Here is a 23,918-nt window from a genome sequence, read left to right on the forward strand (position 1 = left end):
GGGATGCAGCACGCGGGAGGCGGGGCCGGCGGCTCCTCCGCCCCTCAGCCCGCCCACCCGAAGTCCCGCAGCGGCGCGCGGCCGGCGCTCCCACGGCGCCCCGGCCCTCCCAGGCTGCTGCGCGCCCCCACGCGAGAGCGGCGCGCGCGAGGGGCGCGGGCGGCCAGTCCGCACCCGGCCTCCGGCAGCGGGCCCCGCGAGCAGCTCTAGCCGCGCGATCGGGGAGCAGGCGCGGCCGCGCGTCGCCTCAGCGCCGCCGTCGCCGGGAAGATCTCCGCGCCGCTACCTCCTCTTCCGTCGCCCTCCTCCCACCCCTCCACCTCCTTCCCCCGCCCCGCTCTGCGGCGAAAAGGAGCTGGCCCCCCCGGCCGCCTCCCTCTCTCCCCGCCCCTGGGGCCGCGCGTCAGTGGGCCGGCAGCCCAGGCCACGGCAGCCCAGGCTGCGGACGGTGCCTGGGCCCTGCCTCGGCGCACGCGGACTCCTGATGCGCCCGCGGCAGCTGCCTCCACCGCGGCGGCTCCAGGGGCTCTCGTCTGCTCGCTTTTTTTCCCCCCAAGTTCTGAATTCGCAATACTTGGGGCTGAGCCGGCGAGATCTCGCGAGATGCTGCGGGGCGACTGGGCCGCTTCTTCTCAGGCGCGTGGTACCCGAGGCGGTGCCGTAGCCGCCGACCGCCCCTCGCTCCAGCGGGTGATGCCCGAGGCTTTCCCGTCGGGCCCGCAGGTGCTTCCGGAGCTGCGGGCGATGTGCGCCCCCGCCCCCGCGAGGTCAGCTGGGAGCTCCGAGCCGCCACGACTCTCCGCACACGCTCTGGGCCTGAGCCCAGGGGAAGGCAGGTTGCTCTGTGCTGCCTTTGAGGCGGTAAACTCACCCGCCTGGCGCGTTAGATTTGCATAACCAGAGACTAATTCCAGTCGCGATGCAGTGGGTGTGTCCACACTTCCGATGACACCTTTATTTTAAAAGCTGTGATGTTTGAAAATGAGAAGGGAGCTTAGTTGTGATACCTCATTCTTTCCAGGTGGTTTTTAACTTGGGGCATTTCCAGAAATGATGGGAAGCTCAGCTTAGAATGAATACACTGTGCAGTAACTAACCGTGGAGCCCTATTCGGGAAGTTTCATCACGATTTAGGTTGTGAAGAATTCCTCTGTTTTAGTTAAAACAGAAAGGTACTCCTCTCTTCTGCAGGCTTAGTGTCTCTTCTGTAAAATGTAGGGGAATATAATTATTTTGCAACTTTCTTAGCAGCAGAATCCATTTGTAACCTAAATTCTACCCACAGCCCTATAGAAAAACAGACAACAAGAAGGAATGGCTTCTTCGATCATATCACTTGTCTTTTATTTATGCACTCATTTATGTATTTTTAAGTTTTATTTTGGGGATAAACACCATCTTTGCTGAATCCTTGAAGCATGATCAAAGAGCCTCAGAGTTTGCAGAACTGTTTGGAAATACTGTGAAGAAAGCTGCAATCAGGCAGTTTTCAAAATATTGTCATGATCTTTTCATCACGGTTTATTATCTCTCTTGTAAAGATGGAAAGAGGAAGGAACAGGTCTTGGATCATATAGCCACAGTTTTTAAAGCCCCTTTTGAGCTTTAATAGTATTAGCAGAAGACCAGAAGAGGCCAGAAAACCAGGTGGTCCTTTAAGCAGTGCGGTTTCTGTTAGGGGATTGCTCCCATAGTGCCTGATCTATGCGGTAGCAAAGCTAATTCAGTGGCTGTTGAAATTCAACATTCATTGAACTGAACACATGGTAAGCACCTACTATAAGGTGCTCGGTGTTCTAGGGATATAGCAGTGAGCAAACCAGACAATCCTTTCTCTCATGGAGCTCAAAGCCTAGTGAGAGAGAGAGAGGCAATAAATACATAAAACATATAGCATGCTAGTAGGGACTGCTAAGGAAAGGGGAATAGGATATGTGTGTGAGATGAAAGTGGTAACATTTTTCATAGACTGCCCCCACTGAGAAGATGACATTTGAGTGAGGAAGTCAGTGATACAAATATTTGGGAAAACAATGTTCCAAGGAGAGGAAACACAAAACCCAAAAGTGAGAGCATGCCTGACACGTTCATGGAATTGTATACATGCCAGTGTGGCTGAAGCTGCTTAAGGAATGGGGAGAATCAAAGGTGATTACGTCAGAGAGTTTAGGGGTTGGGGGCCTAATGGACCAGAATGTGTAGGACCTTTTTGGCTATTGGGAGGACTTTGGCTTTTACTCTGAGGGAGATGGTAGATTAGCTGGGGCTGCCATAACAAAATACCATAGACTGGGTGGCTTTAAGAACAGAAATTTATTTTCTTACAGTTCTAGAGGCTGGAAAGTCTAAGGTCAGGGTTCCAATATAGTCAGATTCTGGTAAGGGCTCTCTTCCTGACTTGCAGACAGCCTTCTCACCATGTCCTCACGTGGTGGAGAGAGAATTCTGTTGTCTCTTCTTCTTATAAGGGCACTAGTTCTATTGGATGAGGGTACCACCCTTATGACCTCATTTAATCTTAATCACTTCCTTAAAGGCACTGTCTACAATACAGCCACATGGGTTAGGGCTTCAATATTTGGATTTTGGGGCGGCACAATTCAGTCCCTAGCAGATGGCAAGTTATTGGAGGCTCTGAGTAGAAAAATGATATGATTTGACATATTTAAAGAATCATTCTAGCTACCTTGTTGTAAATATACAAGGGGGTAAGTGGTGGAGACAAAGAAAGAAGCAAGGAGATGTGTTATGAGGTATCACAGCAATCCAGGAAGTGATGCTATGTCTTTGACCACAATGGGTAATGGGGAAATAGGGGGAAAGCAGATGAATTCTGGGGAGGCAACAGAATTTGCTAATGGACATGGAGTGTGAAAGAGAATCCAAAAGGTTTGGCCTCAGGAGCTGGAAGAATGGTGTTGCTATTTTCTGAGTTAGAGGAGATGGGGGATAGAGCAGGTCTGGGTGAGAGGAATATCAGGAGCTCAGTCTGAGATGTCTGTTGGAGGAAACAAATAAATGTAGTAATAATAAATAGTAGTCACTTAGTCACTCGTAGAAACGTGTAATTGCAAACTGAGAAGCTCTAGGACAGAAAAGAACATGGTACAATGAGAATGCAAAGTAGTGGGACTGGACTTAGGAAGGAATTGACTTCAGCTGAGGTCTGAAGGCTGATTAGGATTAAACTATAACTTGCAGGGGGGTTTCAAAAAAGAAATATTGTGGGCAAAAGCCCTCATCAAGTGAACATGGCCTGACTAAGTAGCTGTAAGCCAGTTTAGTTAAAGCATAGGGATTAAGGGGCAGGAGTGATAAGAGGTAAGTCTGTCTATTCTAAAAGCCCTATAAAACCATTAATGGGTTTCTAGGGAAAAAGAGGGGCATGTGATCAAATTTACATTTATTAAGAGTCTCTCTGGTTAGTTATATTGTGGACAGAAGATTGGAAAGGAGCAAGAGTAAGCATGGAAAGACAGGATACATTTTCAGTAATCTAGGCAGGAGATGATAGTAGTAATAGTAGCTAACATTTATAGGGAGCTTATGTTTTGGATATTGTGCTAAACTCTACATTCATAATCTTAATTCTTTCAACACTGTGAAGAAAATCATAGTGTTAGCCCCATTTTACAGATGAAAAACTTGGTTAAGGAAAAAAGGTTAAGTAACTTGTCCAAAGTCACTCAGCCAAAACCAAGATTTGAATCCAGGAAGATTTCTCTACTAATCAAGCTATAGGAGTTTGGATTATGGGGCATGCAGGGGAGATGAGGAAGGGGAAAAATTTGAGAGGTGCTTAAAAGGTAACTCAAAGGACTTGGAAATGGATTAAAAGAATGGAGGAGAATAAGGCATAACTTGAGTTTTCTAACTTGTTCACCTGGCGTTAGATGATAGTAACATTCTAAAACCAGATTTGGAGACGAATGTGAGAAATTTAGTCGGGCATTCTGGGCTGGAGGTAACTTTGAGACATCCAAGAGGAAAAGTTAAGAAAGTATTTGACTACATGGGTCTTGTGCTCAACGGAGAAGTTTGTATGAGAGAGTACAAATGTGGGGGTCTTCTGCAAATAGATGATAAATGACACCATGGGCATGAATAAGATCACTCAGGGAGATGGTAGAGAGAGCAGCACGGTAAAATAGAACTTTCTGCAATGATGTTCTGTATCAGTGCTTGCCAATGCAATATCCATGAGCCACTTCTGGATATTGAGCACTTGAAATGCCTAGTGCAACCGAGGAACCAAACTTTTTAGTTTTTTGATTTAAGTGTATTAAATAGCCCCATGGGCTAGTGGCTATCATATTGAACAGCATAGGTATAGAGTTCAAAAGAAGGCCTAGCATCCAGCCTTGTGTAATTCCAACATTTAATGAGTAGATAAAAGGAGGAGTGGCCTGAGAGGTGAAAAGAACACCAGATGAAGGCATTTTTGCAGTAGGACAGGTTGTGTTAAATTGGGCCAAGAGGCGGAGAAAGATGAGAGGTGACTATATATTGAATTTAGTAACATGTATTAGCCAACATAATGGGAGGGGAGGAAGAGTTCCAGGAGATATAATCAAAATATGCATGTGAAACTTGTAGAAACATTGTCAGGAGAGGTCTCCTTTAGTTCACTATTAGAAAACGTTTAGTTATCAGATTCCCTGCTTGTCAATTTAGAAACCAACCTTGAGAAAAACAGATCTGTCAGTGTAATGAAGGAGGTCTCCGGTCATTTTTCTCATTTTCCCTTTTTGCCAGAAAGTCAGCCTTTGACAATGTACGTACCAATGTACTCAGTACTATGTATTGAATGTACTTAGAATTTTAGAACTAGAAGGGACTTAGCTTGTTATTCCAACCATCTCATTTCTCAAATGTTAAAATGTCCTAACAGGAGACAAATTATGTAAGACCTACAACTCTTCATATCTGCAGCATTAAACGTGTGAGTTACAAAACCACGTAGAGCCTTTAACATCAACTCCTTTTGTTGTTGTTTTATAGTGCGTTTTAGTTAGATGTGTTGTGCTCACTTTCCACCTGGTCATAGTTTTCCTTTTTTTTACTAGGTGGCATTCAGCATAGATATTAGGTCAGTGGTATTTCCCTTAACAAAAAAGTGATTATCCTATCATGGGGAAAAAAAAACCCAAAAACCTACCTTAAAGAAGTTTGTTTATCCTGTAAATGTCATAATTTTGTTATTTTTACCTAAGTTTCAATCACATTCTTCTTTAATTAAAAATATTATAAAGATTTTAAAGTCAGCCATAGAATTAAACATTAATCAAAATCTGACTGCTTTTTCTCTAAACAATATTTAAGTTCATATTTGTAAATTTTGTCTTTCCAAAAAGACAGCCAAGGTTTTATTGAATTTAAGTCTTTTATGTTTTGCTATTTCAAGCAGTAATTTCATGACAAATGCATTTAAAATAAACATAATCTCTGTCTTTTCTCATTCCCCACTTCCACTTACTCATGTATTTGTCATACAGCTAGTCAAGGAAATCTTTTCCCCTCAAATTTTGTGTTGGAAAAGTTGTTTTCTGTATGCACTGATTTACTTTTTGCTTCTAACTCTGTAGGCTGTGAACATTTGCAAACTTTAACGCTCAAAATTATCAAATATTTATATAAAATATGAATACCTTTACAAAATAGCTTAGTGGTTACAGTCATGGTCTCCATAGCCAGACTACCTGGATTTGCATATCAGCTTCACTTGTTACTAGTCGTGTGACCTTGGGCTAGTAAGACCTCTGTGCCTCAGTTTCCTCATCTGTAAAATAGGGATAATAATGGGAGCTACCTCTTAGAGATACGAGGATTACGTGAATTACTATCTGTAAGGTGCTTAGAACAGTGCCTGATACATAGTAAGCCCTAATGTATATAAACATTAAGTAAATGTTTAAGATTTTTAATATTCAAAATAAACTGTGCTAAGCAAACCTTTTAAATTTTATCTTTTTTTGTGAATGTGTCCTCTTTAGTTTTTAAATTTTGCTTTTTGGTTTCTTTTTAAGAGGCATTTAAGTGATTTTTTGAGTAGCACGTAAGCTATTTTTTCTGTTACAGATTTTGGATTTTTAAAGCAATTGTTAGTATCGTTATTTTGCTGCCACTTGTTTGGAAGATGGAATAACACCCTATACTGAGGATTTCTTTCTTACTCACCTTAAATCCATTTTTCCTCCTACTAGGCCCTTTAAAACCAAGGGTTGTTACTAAAACCATTACCTACTAAATGTATGTTACATACTAAAGTATGCTATAGGAATATTTTGTCTGCATTCACTGTATTGCACTATACTTTGCAAAAAAAATAGAGATTTAAAACACACACACCAACATTTACAAAACACACACACACATTAATAATTACTTTAATTGCTTCCCCCACTATGGAGTCAAATATTGTAATGTATCCCATAACTAAATTCTATATCTATGTTTTCTTCACTGTTAATGAAAAATATCTAATTTTTTTATCCTCTGTTATTCCTTAATGATTAATCCATTTTTTCACTTTCAAAAAGTCGTAAGTATAATTGAGATATATTTTTATAATTTTTTAAGATGCCTGAAAGTCAAAAAACCATAAACATGGAAGGGATCTTAAAGGATTGTTTAGTAAGCCCCTACTTTGAAGAAAGAGTGATTATCTACCTTTGACACTTAAAAACAATTTTTTTTCCTTTAGTAACACATTCTAATGGTTGCAAGTCCTTACAGCCGTAGTATTAGACATGTAAAAAACACTCAAATACTTATTTAAGAACAGGACATTCTTCCTAATGGCTAAACTAAATTATTCTTAGAAGAATTCAATTTTTTTGCTTCTTGTCCTATTCTTTAGAGGTTATTTTAACTCATGAAATATAAGTTTATTTTTGGTTTTATTTTCTTAATGGTTTCCTCTTGCATGTCGTTATAGAGCCCAATTTCTAAATATATAATTATTATTATTATTATTATTTTTAGTGAGGAAGATTGGCCCTGAGCTACCATCTGTTGTCAGTCTTCCTCTTTTTCTTGAGGAAGACTGTTGCTGAGCTAACATCTGTAGCAATCTTCCTCTATTTTGTACATAGGACACCACCACTGCATGGCTTGATGAGCGGTGTGCAGGTCTGCACCCAGGATCTGAACCTGAGAACCCCAGGCCACTGAAGCAGAGAGTGCGAGCTTAACCACTATGCTACTGGGCCAGCCCTAGTACATAATTTTATTTTTATTACTTTCCTATGAACCCTTTCCAAGTAATTTAATCTTCCTTTAAATGTGGGCAAAAACTATTAAGTTCAACATCCCAGTTAAAAAAAGCAACTAATGATTATAAAGATAAAGACAGACTTTTACAGTTCAAGTAATTGTTTTTACTTAAAACTGGGCTACTGCACCTGACTTCAAATATGGCCCTGGGTGTCAACTCTTCTGATTAGTCAAGAAATGCTTTTTGTTTTTCAAGAAATTGGAACTAAAAGTCCACTTCTATTTCAACTAATTTCTAAAGATGTGAAATTCTACAATACAAATTAAAAATTTCACATTTATAAGAGGTCAACTAATTAGATATAATATTTTTTAATTATAAAAGTAATACATGTTTAATGCAAAAGTCATAGGAAAAATCAAAGGGAAACTGTACTTAAAGTGCCATCACCCTAAAATAACATTTACCTTTTGGTTTGTGATACTACAAAATGACTTATTGTATGTTTTGTAATTTTTAAAACTTACCAATAACATGAACATCTTTCTGTATATATAAATATCTTGCAACTGCATGATTTCTAATGGCTTTGTAATATTGCATTATTTAGATTTATCATAGTTTACTGAGTCTATCATCTATGTTTGAATGTTTACTTTATTTTCTTCCTTTATAAATATAGCAAGCAATGCTGCATTGAATATCTTTATACATATATCTGTCTTCATAGTTGATTATTTCTTTAGGATACATTTCTACAAGTGAAATTGCAGGGTATGTGTTTTTTTAAAACGTTTGGCATACATTACAAAATTGATTTTTCAGAAAGATTATATTAGTCTATTCTTCTGTCGGCATTGTATTTGGATGCCTATCTTCTACCAGCCTTACAAATTCTGAGAGAGATCCTTCTTCTTAATCTTTGTCAATCTGATTAGCAAAAGATGGTATAATTTTCCGATCATTGACTGCTAGTAAGGACAAACTTTTTAAAGTTTATTAATCATTTATGTATCATTATTTCTGAATTGCCTGTTTGTATCTGTAATAGACATTTGCTATATTCTGGAAGTCTGGCCTCCATTCTGCCTTGTTTTGGTCATAGCATGCAAATTTTTTTTGGTGGGATGTGGGAATGGCCTCTCTGTGCAGTTTTGGAAGAACGTAATATTAGAGGACCATGCCTACCCCAGCCTAATTGTGAGCACATAACCAAATGTGCCAATCTGGCTCTCCTAAGAGTTTTGAATTTTGAGTGGTGTCATGCAAAGTCAGAAAATACGTCCAGTTGCTGGGATTATTAGCTACTCATGCCTCACTGCCACCCTCACTGGAGAACTGCCTTGCATGGGGGCAGCCCAAGGCAGGACTGGCTAAAGGGACAATACAAAGGCTTTTGCCTCTATTTGGGACTACTCTAAAGAGCACCCTGTAGGATTGGCTGAGGTTTCAGTTGCATCCTCACTGTGGATCTGCTTTTCCCTCTGCCCAGTCCTGCCTTCATGTCCTTGTAGGTGGATCTCCTGAGAGCACTCCCCTGCCAGCCTTCTCTATGCAATCCTCCACCTTCAGTCTGTTTCCAGGGAACCACCGTCCATTTATTCCAGTGGCAGCACTCAGGGAAGACTGGATAGTAGTTCCTGCTACCAACACCCTCTGGAACTACTTCTCATCCTTTCTGCATCCACTTCTTCTTCCTTTTAGCTTTACCATATTCTCCACTAATTCACTCTAAGTTAACAGAGTTGGTTCCTATGGCTGGCAGGCAAGAATCAGTGTTAATGCAATGTTCTTTGCCATTTTTCTGATGTCTTTTACTTACCAACTTTAAGAACTTTTTATGTATCACAGATGTGAACCTTAAACTAAATTGGTTCTTTTCAGTTTGTCAGTTACATTGTAATTTTGTTTCTGTTTTTGGTTTTTTGCTGAGGAAGATTTGCCCTAAGCTAACATCCGTGCCTCGCTTCCTCTATTTTTTAGCATGAGGGCTACCAGCACAGCATGGCTGCTAACAGAGTGGTTTAGGTCCGTGCCTAGGAACCGAACCTAGGCCACTGAAGCAGAGAGTGCTGAACTTAACCACTAGGGCACCAGGGCTGGCCCTGCAATGTAATTTTGTTCATCATAGTATTGATGTGTAATTATTTTAAAGAGGTATTGCCATCAGGTATCTCAATCTTTTTTCTTTGTGCTTTTTATCTTTGATATAATGCTTAGAAAGGTCTTTGCTATCTCAAGATCTTGTACGTAAAATTAATATGTATATATATTTCAGTATAAACTTTTCTTTTTAATCCCTTAATTCTTATAACATTTGTTTTTGTTTTGATATGAGGCAATGATTTAGCAATTTTCTACAAATAATTTAACTGAGTGTGTATTTAGGCTTTTGTTAAAATCTGCTTTAATAGTATCCTCAAATTTCAAGGCTTAAATGAGATAGACATTTATCTTTTACTCAGACAAGAGTTCAGAAATGATGTGTCTCAGGCTAGCCAGGTAGCTCTGCCACTCTCATCACGAGGCTCTCAGCTCTGGGTCAGAGACCATTGCTTCATTTCTTGCTATTTTGCATCTTTTGGGCCAAAATTTAGGCTCTTGGCTGTGCATAGCAGGTTGGGAAATACAGTCTCTTACTGGGAAGACATGTGGCCAGCCAAAACCCATGGATTTCTGGAATTCTCTATGATGATGGGTCCTGCCAGTGGGTAGAAACCTTCATTTTAAAGGGTTATAAAACATTGTAATACTAGTATTAAAATGATAATTATATTGAACATGAACTGAAAATGTACCTACAAATATTAAGTGAAAATAGCACATAGCTAACATTTTAAAGAGCTTTTCCCCCTGCAAAATGGTGTGTGTATGTACCATAGCAATTCAAAGCTTCTTTTCCTCCTCCTTCTCCACCATCACCACCACTATATATTTGGATGTGGAGCATGAGTTGAGAATAGGTTTTTTTTTAACTGGATAATTTTAAGCCCCTTGACATGCTTCATATACTTCTTTTATTCAGCTCTCAGATGCTTTCTGTGCAGGCGAGGTGAATATGAGCAATGACGGTTGGAAGATATATTAGTATGGTTGTTTAAGAGGATTTGCAATTTATGAAGTAAATTCACCAGGAAATATAATATTCTTGAAAAGGAATGACTTATATCTAATTTAGGAATGAATATTAAAAATCTAATAATGAGGAAAGAATTGGATGTTCCATCTTCTCATCTAAATATAGAATCTCTTCTCAGTACTGGTACTGACTTTTGTTGGGATAGTTTGGACACAGTTCCACATTCAGTCTCTCTGTACTTTATTTTGGGATTATTAATGCCCAAACCTTAGAATTCATCCTGCAAGTCTAAGGATGACTCCTTGGAAACTAGCATATGATACCCTTTGGAATCATAGACAGAATATTGGTCTGTGTAAACAGTGGTTTTGATGCAGAATGGTATGGGGTGCTTTGTTTTATTTTTGTAGTTTTTATTATGATACATAACATACATTACAGGGAAGTGTTTAAAACATATACATACATTTTGATGAAAATTACAAAGCAAATATCTATGTAAATCAACATCTAGGTCATGAAACATAACATGGCCAGGCCCCCAGAAGCTCCCCAAGTATGCCCCTTCCAGCTCATAACCCTTTTGTTCTATCCCCAGAGAGTTTGTGATAGTCGTTTCCTTGGTTTTACTATCTATGTATACATCCCTAAACATACTATAAATAGATTCATACTGCATGTTCCCTCTGTGTCTTGCTGCTTTTCAGCATATATTTGTGCAGTTGATCCATGTTGTTATGTGTGTTGCAGTGCATTTATTTTCACAACATTATAGTATTACCTTGTATGGATATACCACGATTGATGTAGCCATTCTACTTTTAATGAATATTTTGGTGGTTTCCAGATCAGTTTTGTTTTTGTTATAGTGAACGTTGCTGCTGTGAGCATTTTACTACACATCCCATGGTGAATATGTGTGTAAGTTTCTGTAGGGTCTATGTTTAGGAGAGTGTTGCTGGTTCATAGGGTATGTTCTTTACCTTGGATAAAGGGTGACAAACCATACATGAAAAACTGTTTTCCAAGTGGTTTTACGAAGAATGGTTATTATTTCTAAGGTTCTTAACCATGTCTTCAAATATTTGCTTACAGTTTCTTGAGAGAGGAAAACAAACTTGTTATACTATGGTATTGTATTTTACTATAAAATAAAATTTAAAATACCATCTAGAAAGTATGGAAACCCATTCTTTTCCAGTCATTGGTTTTAAAAGGTATTTCAGTGTGGATGATATATGTTAACATATTATTCTTGTTTCTAATACATTTTAAAGCTATGTAAAAATCACTGAGTAAAATTAGCTAGTGTAACATCAAATCTTATCCTCAACTTTTGTTCAGTAGACTAAGAACTGAGAGCCACCAGATAGTGCCTAATGGAAACATGAGAGTCCATATTATCCCCAAACTAATATTGCTTTCTCCAGAGTTCTTCAGCTCAGGCCTATGTGATAAGCATTAGGCCAGTTAAGACTTGACCTCATATTTTTGCTTTTGAGGGTTAAGAAATTTTCATATTGGACCCAGGGAATTCTACTAATTTTCCTATATCTGACGTTTAAAAATGATCCAGATTTTCTAAAAGATTCCCAATTTTACTAAACTTATTGTTTTAAATAAAAGCAGTTTTTTAAATATTTAACTAAATATTATTTAGTTTATAGCCTTGTAAAACTTTAACTTATGAAAGAGTTTTTTTTTTTAATTGCATCTTAATTTTTTTCTTTTTTTTGAGGAAGATCAGCCCTGAGCTAACTACTGCCAATCTTCCTCTTTTTGCTGACGAAGACTGGCCCTGAGCTAACATCCATGACCATCTTCCTCCATTTTATACATGGGACGCCTACCACAGCATGGCTTTTGCTAAGCGGTGCCATGGCCACACCCAGGATCTGAACCGGCGAACCCCGGGCCGCCAAGAAGCGGAACGTGCGAACTTAACCACTGTGCCACCAGGCCGGCCCCTGCATCTTAATTTTTAAAATTAAAATGTTTTTTAATTTTTAAAAATAATATGTTCCATTAATAATGCTGCAAGAAATCTGCTTAGCTGGCTCTACTTCTAGAAATTAAATAAAACTATAATACTGGTTAGATCATACAATTAAAATATGTTCCTAAAATGTTTAAACTTCTTCTCTGAAATGTGTGTTTCTCATTAAATTCTAGGATAACTTAAAAAAAATTTTTGAACCATAATATTAAAAGTTGAATCAAACATGGTATAGTTGTGCCTCCACTAAAGAAAACATAGAAGTCACTTAAGAAGTTAGTTCAAAGGTGAATATAGAATAAGTTGTCAGTAACCTGGGTGCTATCAGAAATAAACCGTTCTGAATATCAGAAATTTCAAAATAGCTGAAAAATAGTTTTTTAAATGTTAGGATTTTAAACTACTTTTAGAAATATGTATGAGGTACTATATTATTTCCTCTACCCTTTAACAGAATACTGAAAATACTTTAACAGTTTCTTGGCTCAGATCAACTTTTTGAATGATATAGCTATCATAACATGCTGAAAGTAGTAGCTACAGCTACAAATTTAGATTTATTGGAGACAATTCTCCGCGGGTCTCTTGTGTTTCTGCATGTCTTGCAAGCAGAGACATTGACTGCCCTTGTTCCAGGCTGTCTTTTCTTCATTGTTTGTGCAGCAAACAGCCTTGGAAGATTGAGATAAATTTTCCATGGGAGCAAAGAGCAAGTACCCTCACTGCCCATTATAGAAGGTTCAGGTTCCCTAAGCTCAGGTTCCCTAAACTCCAGTCTTGTAACATAACTATTGTGTGTGCAGGTATTACCTGGCTCTCTTCACATTGCCCTGTGGGAATTGAGTCTTAGGGAGCTGGTGCAAATGCTGCTATTTTGGTGACTGCTATTGCTGTGAGTAATAAAGTCCTTTGTTTCTGACCCTGGAATCTCATGTCTTCTGCCAGTATCCATGAAACTAATAAGCTAACTTATTAGCTTACAAATAGGATAAAATTCTCAAAACTTTCATAGGTCTTGAGAAGATGATATAGAACAGAGATCAGCAATTTTTTTCTGTAAAGGGCTAGATAGATAATATATAATCTCTGTCACATATGCCTCTTTGATTGCTTTTTGCAACCTTTAAACATATAAAAACCATTCTATTTGCAGGCCATACCAAAACATTTTTTGGGCTGGATCTGGCCCATGGGCCCTAGGTTGCTGATGTAGAGCCCTGATAGGCCCCTGATGTAGAGCATGGGATCAAATGGCTGTTCTGCTTTCTCAGCAAGTTCCCCAGAACTATTCTCAAAATTATTACAGCTTGCTTTTCACACCTGCTTTTTTTTTTCCCACTGAGGAAGATTCGTCCTGAGCTAACATCCGCTGCCAATCTTCCTCTTTTTTTTGTATGTGAGCCACCACCACAGCATGGCCACTGACAGACAAGTGGTGTAGGTTTGCACCCAGGAACCAAACCCGGGTTGCCAAAGCAGAGTGCAGCAAACTTAACCACTAAGCCACCAGGCCTGGCCCTCACATCTGCCTTTCTGAATACAGAGAATAAAATGAAGCACATGCTACTGCACATCTGCTTGGAAATAAAATATGACTATCTGCAAAATTAACTTGATAATAAAAAGAAAAGGCAGTGTCTTCCTAAGTGGTTTTGCTAGAAAATTTTCATCCTCACTCTCACTCTTGGATATCAGTTGATCTGTGAGCCATTTGATACTAAAAGTAGGTGATAAGCAACTTATCCCTTTTATAACACACTCCTCACAATAAAAATTTACATGGAGTTTTCTTGGGGGGGAAGGGTGATTCTAAAAATCTATGGTACATTCCTCTGAAAACAGTCATACTTTTACCCATAAGGTTCTTCTTAATTTTTATATAAACAGAATTTCTCAAAGAATTTTAAACTTTGAGTCTAAACTGATCATCTAGTATTGATATGTTAGACAATTTTAATCAACCTTTCTTCTAGAACTGTTTTGAATTGAAAATTCAAATTGAATTCCCTCTAGAAATGAATTGAAAAAGCTATGCAAAAAAAAAAAAAAAAAAAAGCAAGAGGGCATCTCAAAGTTAGTAAAATCAGAAAGAATCACCAGACCAGGCTATGGGGGAGCGTGGAGACCTAGGGAAAGAGCTAGGCAGGTAGGGCTGCTTTCCCTGGGCACAGAAATGGAGAGGCTGGCCCGTGGTTTTGTGGCCTAGAATATGCAGTTAGAATCTCAGAGATGAGAGTCCAGGGCCCATCAAGCAGGGATAGTGGTGAACTACCTGTCCAGCATTAGGTTGGGACTCCAAGAATTACAGCTTAGAAGAGAGAACTGGAAGGAGACAAGCATTTTCACGGACTACTGCCACCTGTAAATCATCTGCCTCTGATTGTTTTGAGGTGATCCTGGATTGCTAGTACTCCTAGGAACTTGAAATAATTCACTGTAAATCCTCTCTTGAGGAAGATGGCATCCTAGGCCTCAATTTATTTCTACAAACAATTTTGCGTGATGAGGCAAGACAACATTGACAAAAAAATATACATGTATTATAAAAAAGCAATGGAAACAGTAAAAACAGGCACATGGAAACTTTACATATTGGAGTTATCTGATACATACTCTATTAGATTATGCTTACTATTCAGGAAGATGAAAGATTGACAATTTATAAATGAAAATTTAATGAGAAACAAATGGAAATTCTAAAATTGAAAATATGAGTGGACAGATACATCAGGGAGAGAATTTGTCAAGTGGACTATAGGTCACAAGAAAATATGCAGAATGAAGCATGGAAAACTTAGATACAGTTGAAGAGAAATTCAGTAAAATTAAAGAACGTAACCAGAATAAAGCTTAAAGAGACAAAAGGATGGGAAATAGATCCCTTATACTTTCTTAGAAAGTCTCTGCAGTATAAAAGAGATTTTACAAGGGACTTAGAAACTTTAGTGAGAAGATCTAAGATCCTTGGATAGTCCCAGAAAACAGGGAATGGAAGAGTGGGACAAAAGCAATATTTAAAGAGATAATGACCAAGAACTTTCCACAGCTAATAAAGACCTAAAGCCTCAATTTCAAGGTACCTAAGAACTATAGGCAAGATAAACAAAAACAGTACTACATCAAAGCAAAAAAACATATCAATGTTGAAAACCAAAAACAAGGAGAAAATTTTAGAGCAGCCAGAGCAAAAAACCAAGTAATGCACAAAAGTGCAACAATTGGTCTGAGAGCTGACTTCTCTTTTTTTCCCATTGTGGTAGAATATACATAATATGCAATTTACCATTTTAACCTTTTTTTTTGCCTGAGAAAGATTCAACCTGTGCTACCATCTGTGCCAAACTTCTGTTTTGTATGTGGATTGCTAACACAGCATGGCCGCTGCTGAATGGTGTAAGTCCACGCTTGGGAACCGAACCTGGGCCTCTGAAGCAGAGCACGCCAAGCTAACCACTAGGCCATGGGGCCAGCCTCCCATTTTAAGCATTTTTAAGTGTACAATTCAGTGGCATTAATTACCTTCACAATGTTGTGAAACTATCACCACTATATTTCCAGAACTTTTCACCATCCCAAACCAAAATTCTGTACCCATTACATAATAACTCTCAATTCCCTCTTCACCTCATCCCTGGTAATCACTTTTCTACTTTCTGTCTTTATGAATTTGCCTATTATAGATATTACATATACATGGAATCATACTATATTTGTCCTTTTGTGACTGGCTTATAATATTTCCAAGATTCATCTATGTTGTAGCATGTATCAGAATTTCACTTATTTTTATGACTGAATAGTATTTCATTGCTTGTATGTACCACATTTTGTTTATCCATTCATTTTTTGATGGACACTTAGGTTGTTTGCATCTTTTGGCTATTATGAATAATGCTGCTCTGAACATTGGTGTGCAAGTAACTATTTAAATCCCTATTTTCAGTTCCGTTGGGTAAATACCTAGGAGTGGAATTGCTGGGTCATATGGTAATTTTATGTTTATCTTTTTGAAGAACCACCCAGCTGTTTTCCAAGAGCTGATTTCCTGATAAACATAAATAAGCCAGAAAACAATGGAATGCCACATTCAAAATGCTGATGGAAAATAACTGCCAAACTAGAATTATATATCCAATGAAAATATCCTTTAAAAGTGACATTTTCAGACAAGTAAAAACTAAGAGAATTCATCACTCACTATCAGACTTGAACTAAAGGAAATACCAAAAGGAGTTCTTCAGACAGATGTAAAATCTCAAAAGGTTGAAGAGGTAAGAAGGAAAGAAAAACAATGAAAGTGGTAAATATGGGGGGATATAAAAGAATATTGACAGTATAAAGCAATAATAATAATGTGTTGGGTTTAAGTATAGAGAGAATTAAAATACTTGACAAGAACGGCATATAAGTCAGAAAGGTGTTAAGGAAGTTAAGGTTTTCTAAGGACTTTGCCTTGTCCAGTAAGAGGATGAATCTATCAAATAATATTAGACTTTGATAAGTCAATGATATGTGTTCTAATCTTTAGGAAAATTATTAAAAGAATAGCAAAAGAGTATATAACCTCCAAGTTAATAAAGAGGGCAAAATGCAATAAAAAATCCAAATGGAAAGAAGTTTGAAAGGACAGGTTAAATAGAAAGCATTTCATTAAATGGTAGATTTAAACACAAATATATCAGTAATTAAAATAAATGTAAAAGAGCTAAATGCTTCATTAAAGGACCAACTCAGGGCCGGCCCAGTGGCACAGCGGTTAAGTGTTTATGTTCCACTTCGGCGGCCCGGGTTCACTGGTTCAGATCCCGGGTGCGGACATGGCACCGCTTGGCAAGCCATGCTGTGGTAGGCGTCCCACGTATAAAGTAGAGGAAGATAGGCACGAATGTTAGCTCAGGGCCAGTCTTCCTCAGACAGGAGAAGATTGGCAGATGTTAGCTCAGGGCTAATCTTCCTCGAAAAAAAAAAGACCAACTCAATGTTGCACTGTTTACAAGCATGATATTTAAAATGTGAGAGGCCAGCCTGGTGGCACAGCAGTTAAGTGCTCATGTTCTGTTTCCGTGGCCCAAGGTTCGCCAGTTCGGATCCCAGGTGTGGACATGGTACCGCTTGGCAAGCCATGCTGTGGTAGGCATCCCACATATAAGGTAGAGGAAGATGGGCACAGATGTTAGCTCAGGGCCAGTCTTCCTCAGCAAAAAGAGGAGGATTGGCAGCAGATGTTAGCTCAGGGCTAATCTTCTTTAAAAAAAAAATGGGGGCTGCTCCTGTGGCCGAGTGGTTAATTTTACGCTCTTCATTTCGGCAGCCCACTGTTTCACTGGTTTGGATCCTGGGTGCGGACATGGCACCACTCATCAGGCCATGCTGAGGCCGTGTCCCACATGCCACAACTAGAAGGACCCACAACAAAAAATACACAACTATATACTGGGGGGCTTTGGGGAGAAAAATGAAAAATTAAAAAACATTTTTTTAAGTCTTAAAAAAATAAAAAATAAAATGTGAGAAGCAGAAAGATTAAAAGTAAAAGAATAGAAAAAATGCAAACACCAGAAGGATGCTAAGGTAGTGATATTAATATCAGAGAAAGCAAACTTTAAGATGAAAAGCATTATTGGAAATAAAATGTATGCTTCATAATAATAAATGTTTTAATCCACCATGAAGATATAACATTTTTATTTATGTCTAATTATATAGCATCGAAATATATAAAACATAAATTGATGTAACTAAAGAACTAAAAAATCATAGTAGAAGATTTTAACACCCCTCTCTCACTCACAGAACGAGCAAGTTTAAAAATGTGTGTGTAATCAGCAAGAGTACAGAAGATGTGAACAAGATTAGCAAAGTTGACTTAATGATCATATATAGATCACTACACCCATCAACTAGAAAACTCTAGGGCCAGGCTTCTATCAAACATTTATGGATGTAATATGCCAATGTTACACAAACTCTTTCAGAGAAGAGGAAAAAGAAGGAACATCAACTTGTTTTCTGAGGCTAGAATAATCTTAATACTCACAACTGACAAGGAGATAATGAGAAAGGAAATTAAAAGCCAATCTCACACATGGATGATATGTCAATATTAATGCAAAAGATTATGCATGATGACCAAATCGGGTTTACTTCATGAATTAAACATTGAGTTAATATTAGAAACACAATCAGTATAACTCACCATGTTAACAGAATAAAGAAGGATAATTGTATAGTAAACTCAAGGGATGCAGAAAAGGTGTTTGATAAAGTTCAACATCCATTTGTGAATAAAACACTTTGTAAACTAGAAATGGAAGGAACTTCTTTCACATAATAAAACACTTGTAGAAAACCTACATTAAACATTATACTTAAACATTACACTATGTTCATTCTTAAGATATTGAAATCTTTCTTTTTGAGAGAGGAAACAAAATAAGAATGTCACTACTTTTATTCAACATTGAATTGGAAGTTCTAGCCAGTGCAGTAAAACAAAAAATAAATTAAATAAATAAATGAATGATAATTATTTGAAAGGAAGAATTAAAACTGTCATTGTTCATAGTCAATATGAATGTGATTGTAGAAAACCCAAGAGGATGTACAGATACATTGTTAGAATTAAAAGGTGATGGAGCTGGCCCTGTGGCCGAGTGGTTAAGTTTGCGCGCTCCGCTGCAGGCGGCCCAGTGTTTCGTTGGTTCGAATCCTGGGCAGGGACATGGCACTGCTCGTCAGACCACGCTGAGGCAGCGTCCCACATGCCACAACTAGAAGGAACCCACAACGAAGAATACACAACTATGTACCGGGGGGCTTTGAGGCGAAAAAGGAAAAAAATAAAATCTTAAAAAAAAAAAATTGAAGAAAAAAAAGAATTAAAAGGTGCGTTTAGCAAGTTTGCTAGATAAACACTCAATATGCAAAAATCAATTGCATTTCTATATACTGGCAAAATCAAGAAAATATTTTTTTAATGATACCACTTAAAACAGCATTAAAAAGTACCATGGAGCAGATCTCACTGAAGATCTGCAAGCCCCCCATGCAGAAAACTGTAACATTTTATTGAGACATTAAAGAAGACTGATAGAAAGAGAAAGGTATACCATGTCCATATATTGAAAGATTACTGTGTTATAAAGAAGATAATTCTTCTTGAATTGGTCTGTTGATTCAATATAATTCCTGTAAGAATCCTAACCAGCTTTGTTTTAGGGTAGGCTTAACTTGGGAGCAAAACAAATAACAAGCTGATTTCTAAAATATGGAAATGCAAAAGGTTAAGAATAACCAAAAGACACATGAAGAACAACGGATGGGAGGACTTGTGTGAATTGATATTTTGACTTATTAGAAAGCCATTGTAATTAAGACTATAATGTATTGGCACAAAATAGACCTATGAAATAGAATAGAGATCCCAGAAACCCACCCACACATATGCACTTGATTTACAAAAAACATGCCACTGCAATATAGCAGAGAAAGAAGTGTCCTCCCCTTATATGGTACTTCACAATTGGATTTCCACATGGAAAAGAAAATAAGTGATCCTTTCCTTACATTTTACACAAAAATCAACTAAGTTGGATATTAGGGCTAAATGTGAGAACTGTAAAAATTCCTCCAGAAGATAATAAAGGAGATTATTTTTACAGACACATGTTAGGGAGTGCCTTCTTAAACAAGACACAAAAAACACTAGAACACTAGTTCTGAAGGCAAAGATTGGTAAGACTACATTAAAATTAAGAACTTCTGTTTGTCAAAATACACCATTAAGAGAATGAAAAGTCAAGACAAAGTGGGAGAATATATTTGCAACAAATATAATAGGAAAGGGCTTATATTCAGATACACAGAGAATTTCCTTACTAATCCATGTGAAAATGACAAAGTAACACAGTAGAAGAATGGGCAAAAGTCTTGAAAAGACACTTTACAAAAGAGATATCCAAATTGCCAGTTAACATAACAAAAGGTAATTAATTTCATTAGTAATCATGTTAATTTTGATTAAAACTGGAATGAAATTCCTACACACTCATCTGGATAGACACACTTACGAAAGTAGCTAAGGTCAAGTCTTGATGAGGATATAGGGCAAAGGAAATCTTTTCCATTGCTGGAAAGAATGTATATTGTTATACCCACTTTGGAAACCAGTTTGACAGTATTTATTAAAGTTGAGCATAATTATATTCTATAATCTGTGATTCTCCTTCTCGGTATGTACCCAACACAAATGCTTGTGTATAAAGAGATGTACAAGCATGTCCATAGCAGCATTATTCATAATAGCCAAAAAGTGGAAACAAATCATGTGTCTATCAACAGTAGAATGAATAAACAACTTGTCACATATTCGTACAATAAGATTTTATACAACAATGAAAGTGAATGAACTAGAGCTACAAGCAAGAACGTGGATGAATCTCACAAATGTAATGTTGAGAGGAGCCAAACATAATCCATACATAGTATGTGATTCCCATTATGTAAGATTAAAAAGAAGGCAACATTTTATATTTTAGGCATGCATGCTTAAGTGATAAACCTATAAGGAAATGTAAGGAACTGGTTACTGTTGTCAACCTACAAAAATCAGAAACCAGTTTAAGAGGCAAAGCATTGATTTGGGACAAAGAATTGCAATTCAGGGAGAACAGATTCAGGTAGAAACCCAAATAGTGTCCCAATTACAGGAGAGGGGCTTAGGGTTTTTCTGGGAAAAAGGAGGAAGATGAGGTAAGATGTTTTTAAGAAGAGTTTATTGGTGCTGACAAGTTAAGCTACTCTTGGCTAACCGTGATTGGTTATTGAGTCTATCTTCAGAAAGTACATAATCATCTGTCTTGTGATCAGGATGTCCATTCTCCTGCTGACTTCTCAAACAATTGCTTGTAAGACAATTACCATTTTGGCCCAGTTGAAAGGTTTGGCAAGGAAGTTTTGGTTTGCCAAAGGTTTGGCAGTCTAAGTTTCAAGGAACAAGATGAGTAAGGCAGTTCCTCTGGAATGGCTGCTCTGGCTGTATTTTAAAATGGCTCCACTTATGTCAATTTTTTACACCAGGAAGTCAGAACAGTGGTTACCTTCAGAGGGTACATAGGAATTAGTGATTGGAAGACAACACAAGTGAGCCTCTAGGTTGCTAATAAAGTTCTGTTTCTTGAGTTAGTGGTGGTTACATATATTGTTTCGTGCACTTTTCGGTATATGGCATATTTCACAAACAAAAAAAGATTTGAAAACTGTGACTGGAAGACAGGAGCCGGGGATGAGCTATTCCATGACTTCAAAAATTAGTTCAGATGTTACAAAAATATTAAATGCTTATTGTATTTTTCAAGACACTTTTTATTGCAAACAATACAAACCTGACTCAAACTGTCATGAAATAGCTTAAGCTAGTTCTATAGAACATCTAATAGGAACTCTAGCGATGGATCCAGGGGTTTGATATCAGTCATCTATCACCAGCCAACACACATTATAAATAAGTATTTATTGTGTGAAAATCAAGGACTCTTTCTCCAACTCTAGATTCTGTTTGTCTGCTGGCATCTTTTCTCTTCTGTTGGTGAAAGATTCCTCTATGCAATAATAAACGTGCTGTAAGCCGTAACTATTTTCCTTACAGTCAGAGAAGAGGACTTCTGAAACGGTTGAGAGTATGCCACCCTAAAAATATGCCACCCTAGCATGGATTACCTTGAGCTGAAGGCAACTGAGAAAAAGTAGACACAAGACAAACTCTTTGGCTTCCCCCTCCTTACTGGGAAGGGCAGAACAATTCTTAATCATTGGAGATAACCCCAGACTCTTACCAGCCCAGAGATGGCACCAGAGGGATCTACATAACAAACCTTGCTAACTATCCCTTATCTTCCATTAGCTTCCTCCGTGTTTACCTTCCCACAGCTTACCACCCTTGGAAGCCTAAAATCCTTTTCCTTTGTCTTGTCACTTCTCTACAAATTTATTTTTCTTTTGTTAAGATGCCATGTAAGTCCAACTTCTAATCACCTCTTTGAGTTATTCATCACTGAGTTCATGTGTACATGCAATGCATGCTTTAATAAACTTCTGTTTTTTTTCTCTTGTTAATCTGTCTTTTGTCAGTCTAATTTGCAGAACCCCAGCCATTGAACCTAAAATGGGGGAGAGGAAAAACATTTTTTCATCCCCTACACTTTCCATTAAAACAGCAGAAACTTCTCAGGGAGGTCTCCATCATGCTCTGGATTACTCTGAACTGGATCATGTGCACACCACTGGTACTGGCTAAGGGTGGGTAGGGGTGGAGTCAGTCTCGTCAGGGCCTCATAGCAGAGGAGACAATGATTCCCCAAAGGGATGAATGCTGAGAAACAAACTGAACAACTTTGTCATGTAATCCTTTCCATTTTAGCCATCTTTATCTATAGCAGTGCTTTTCAACTCAGGCTGCTGGTTATAATCACCCAGTGAGTTCTTTAAAAATATGGATGCAGAGCTCTACTCTAGACCAATTAAATCAGAATTTCTTGAGGACGTGAGGGCTAGGAGGGAAGGCGCTGATATTATTTTTTAAGCTCTCCAGATGATTTTAATGTGCTATTTCAGTGTTGAGAATCACTGGATTATTGTATAAATCATTAAGGTAATATTCAGAGCACAAACATAGCAAAAATATTTATAGATATTAATCTGTTGTCTCATGTGACTGCTATAGTTACCAAATATTAAAATTACATTTTTTAAAAATTCACAGATCATCACAACCTGTGATTCCAATTAAAGATTTTAAAAAAGAGAAGTGTTCAGCCCTTGAAATATTGGTTTGTATGCCTTAAGCTAGAGGTAAATACACCTTTATAAACTCTTTTTCAACAAGATAATCAAAGTTAGTTTAGCTGCATTAGTGCATGAAAAAGAGTCAACTGGTTCACTTCCTACTTTAAACCCACAGGAAATGGATTCATTAGCATCTCCTAGAAGAGAAATTGGCACATCCCATTTCATTAGTAATAAAGATGATATATTGTGCTCTGAAAGGAATTCCCTAAAAGATACATAAAGGTTCCACACTATGGTATTTTCTCATTAGTTAAAACTGCATTTTAAATGCTATCTCTTTTTCAAACCCAAAGCTACCCTTCTGGAAATATAAAGGGTCAGACTTGTAATAATTCATCCAGGACTGCGTTGACACAAATAATCCATAATCAATCTATAAATCAAAATTAGGATGAGTTTATTAGGAGCCAGGTCTGAGGATTATAGCCTGGGGCCTTCCTTCCCCAAGGAAGGAAGGGCACCAAAGAAGTGGGGTGTACGGAATGATTATAGACTGTCTTAGAGCAAGGAGCACACATCACATATGAAAGGAATGTCCCTTTTACAATAGTCATGAGATTGCTTTGCTGGCACAGCAAGTTAGTGGTCACAAGGTGAGCAGAGCATGTCTGTAATTAATCCTCGGTTTCTAGGAAGAGATGCTTATCCTTAAGGCAATGCCGCTATGGGAGAATATACAGCCCTATATTTAAGGGTATCATTCTTTTGTTTGAGACATTGTAAATGTTTAAGGCAGATGTACAATACTTGCTCAACAGGCCACGTCAGGAAAAACAAGGTCA

The 23,918-nt window shown here is 37.9% G+C and overlaps 1 protein-coding gene across 1 annotated transcript; it reads left to right on the forward strand.

Annotated features, from left to right (window-relative positions):
• The first annotated feature begins 3 nt into the window (after positions 1-3).
• LOC139075210 (cyclin-dependent kinase inhibitor 1C-like) lies at positions 4-13,210 on the forward strand. The gene is made up of 3 exons (XM_070569995.1): positions 4-166; positions 230-928; positions 12,038-13,210. Exons 1-2 carry the CDS (start codon positions 4-6, stop codon positions 895-897), a joined length of 831 nt encoding a protein of 276 aa, XP_070426096.1. The 3' UTR covers positions 898-928; positions 12,038-13,210.
• The last annotated feature ends 10,708 nt before the right edge of the window (positions 13,211-23,918 follow it).

The sequence above is a fragment of the Equus przewalskii genome, chromosome 13 (genome assembly GCF_037783145.1).
Source record: "Equus przewalskii isolate Varuska chromosome 13, EquPr2, whole genome shotgun sequence".
NCBI classification, from domain to species: Eukaryota; Metazoa; Chordata; class Mammalia; order Perissodactyla; family Equidae; genus Equus; species Equus przewalskii.

Coding starts and splice junctions, on each gene's coding strand:
- LOC139075210 (XM_070569995.1), top strand. CDS start 4: ATGCAGCACGCGGGAGGCGGGGCCGGCGGCTCCTCCGCCCCTCAGCCC. Junction 167..229: donor GCGAGGGGCGCGGGCGGCCA/GTCCGCACCCGG, acceptor ATCGGGGAGCAG/GCGCGGCCGCGCGTCGCCTC.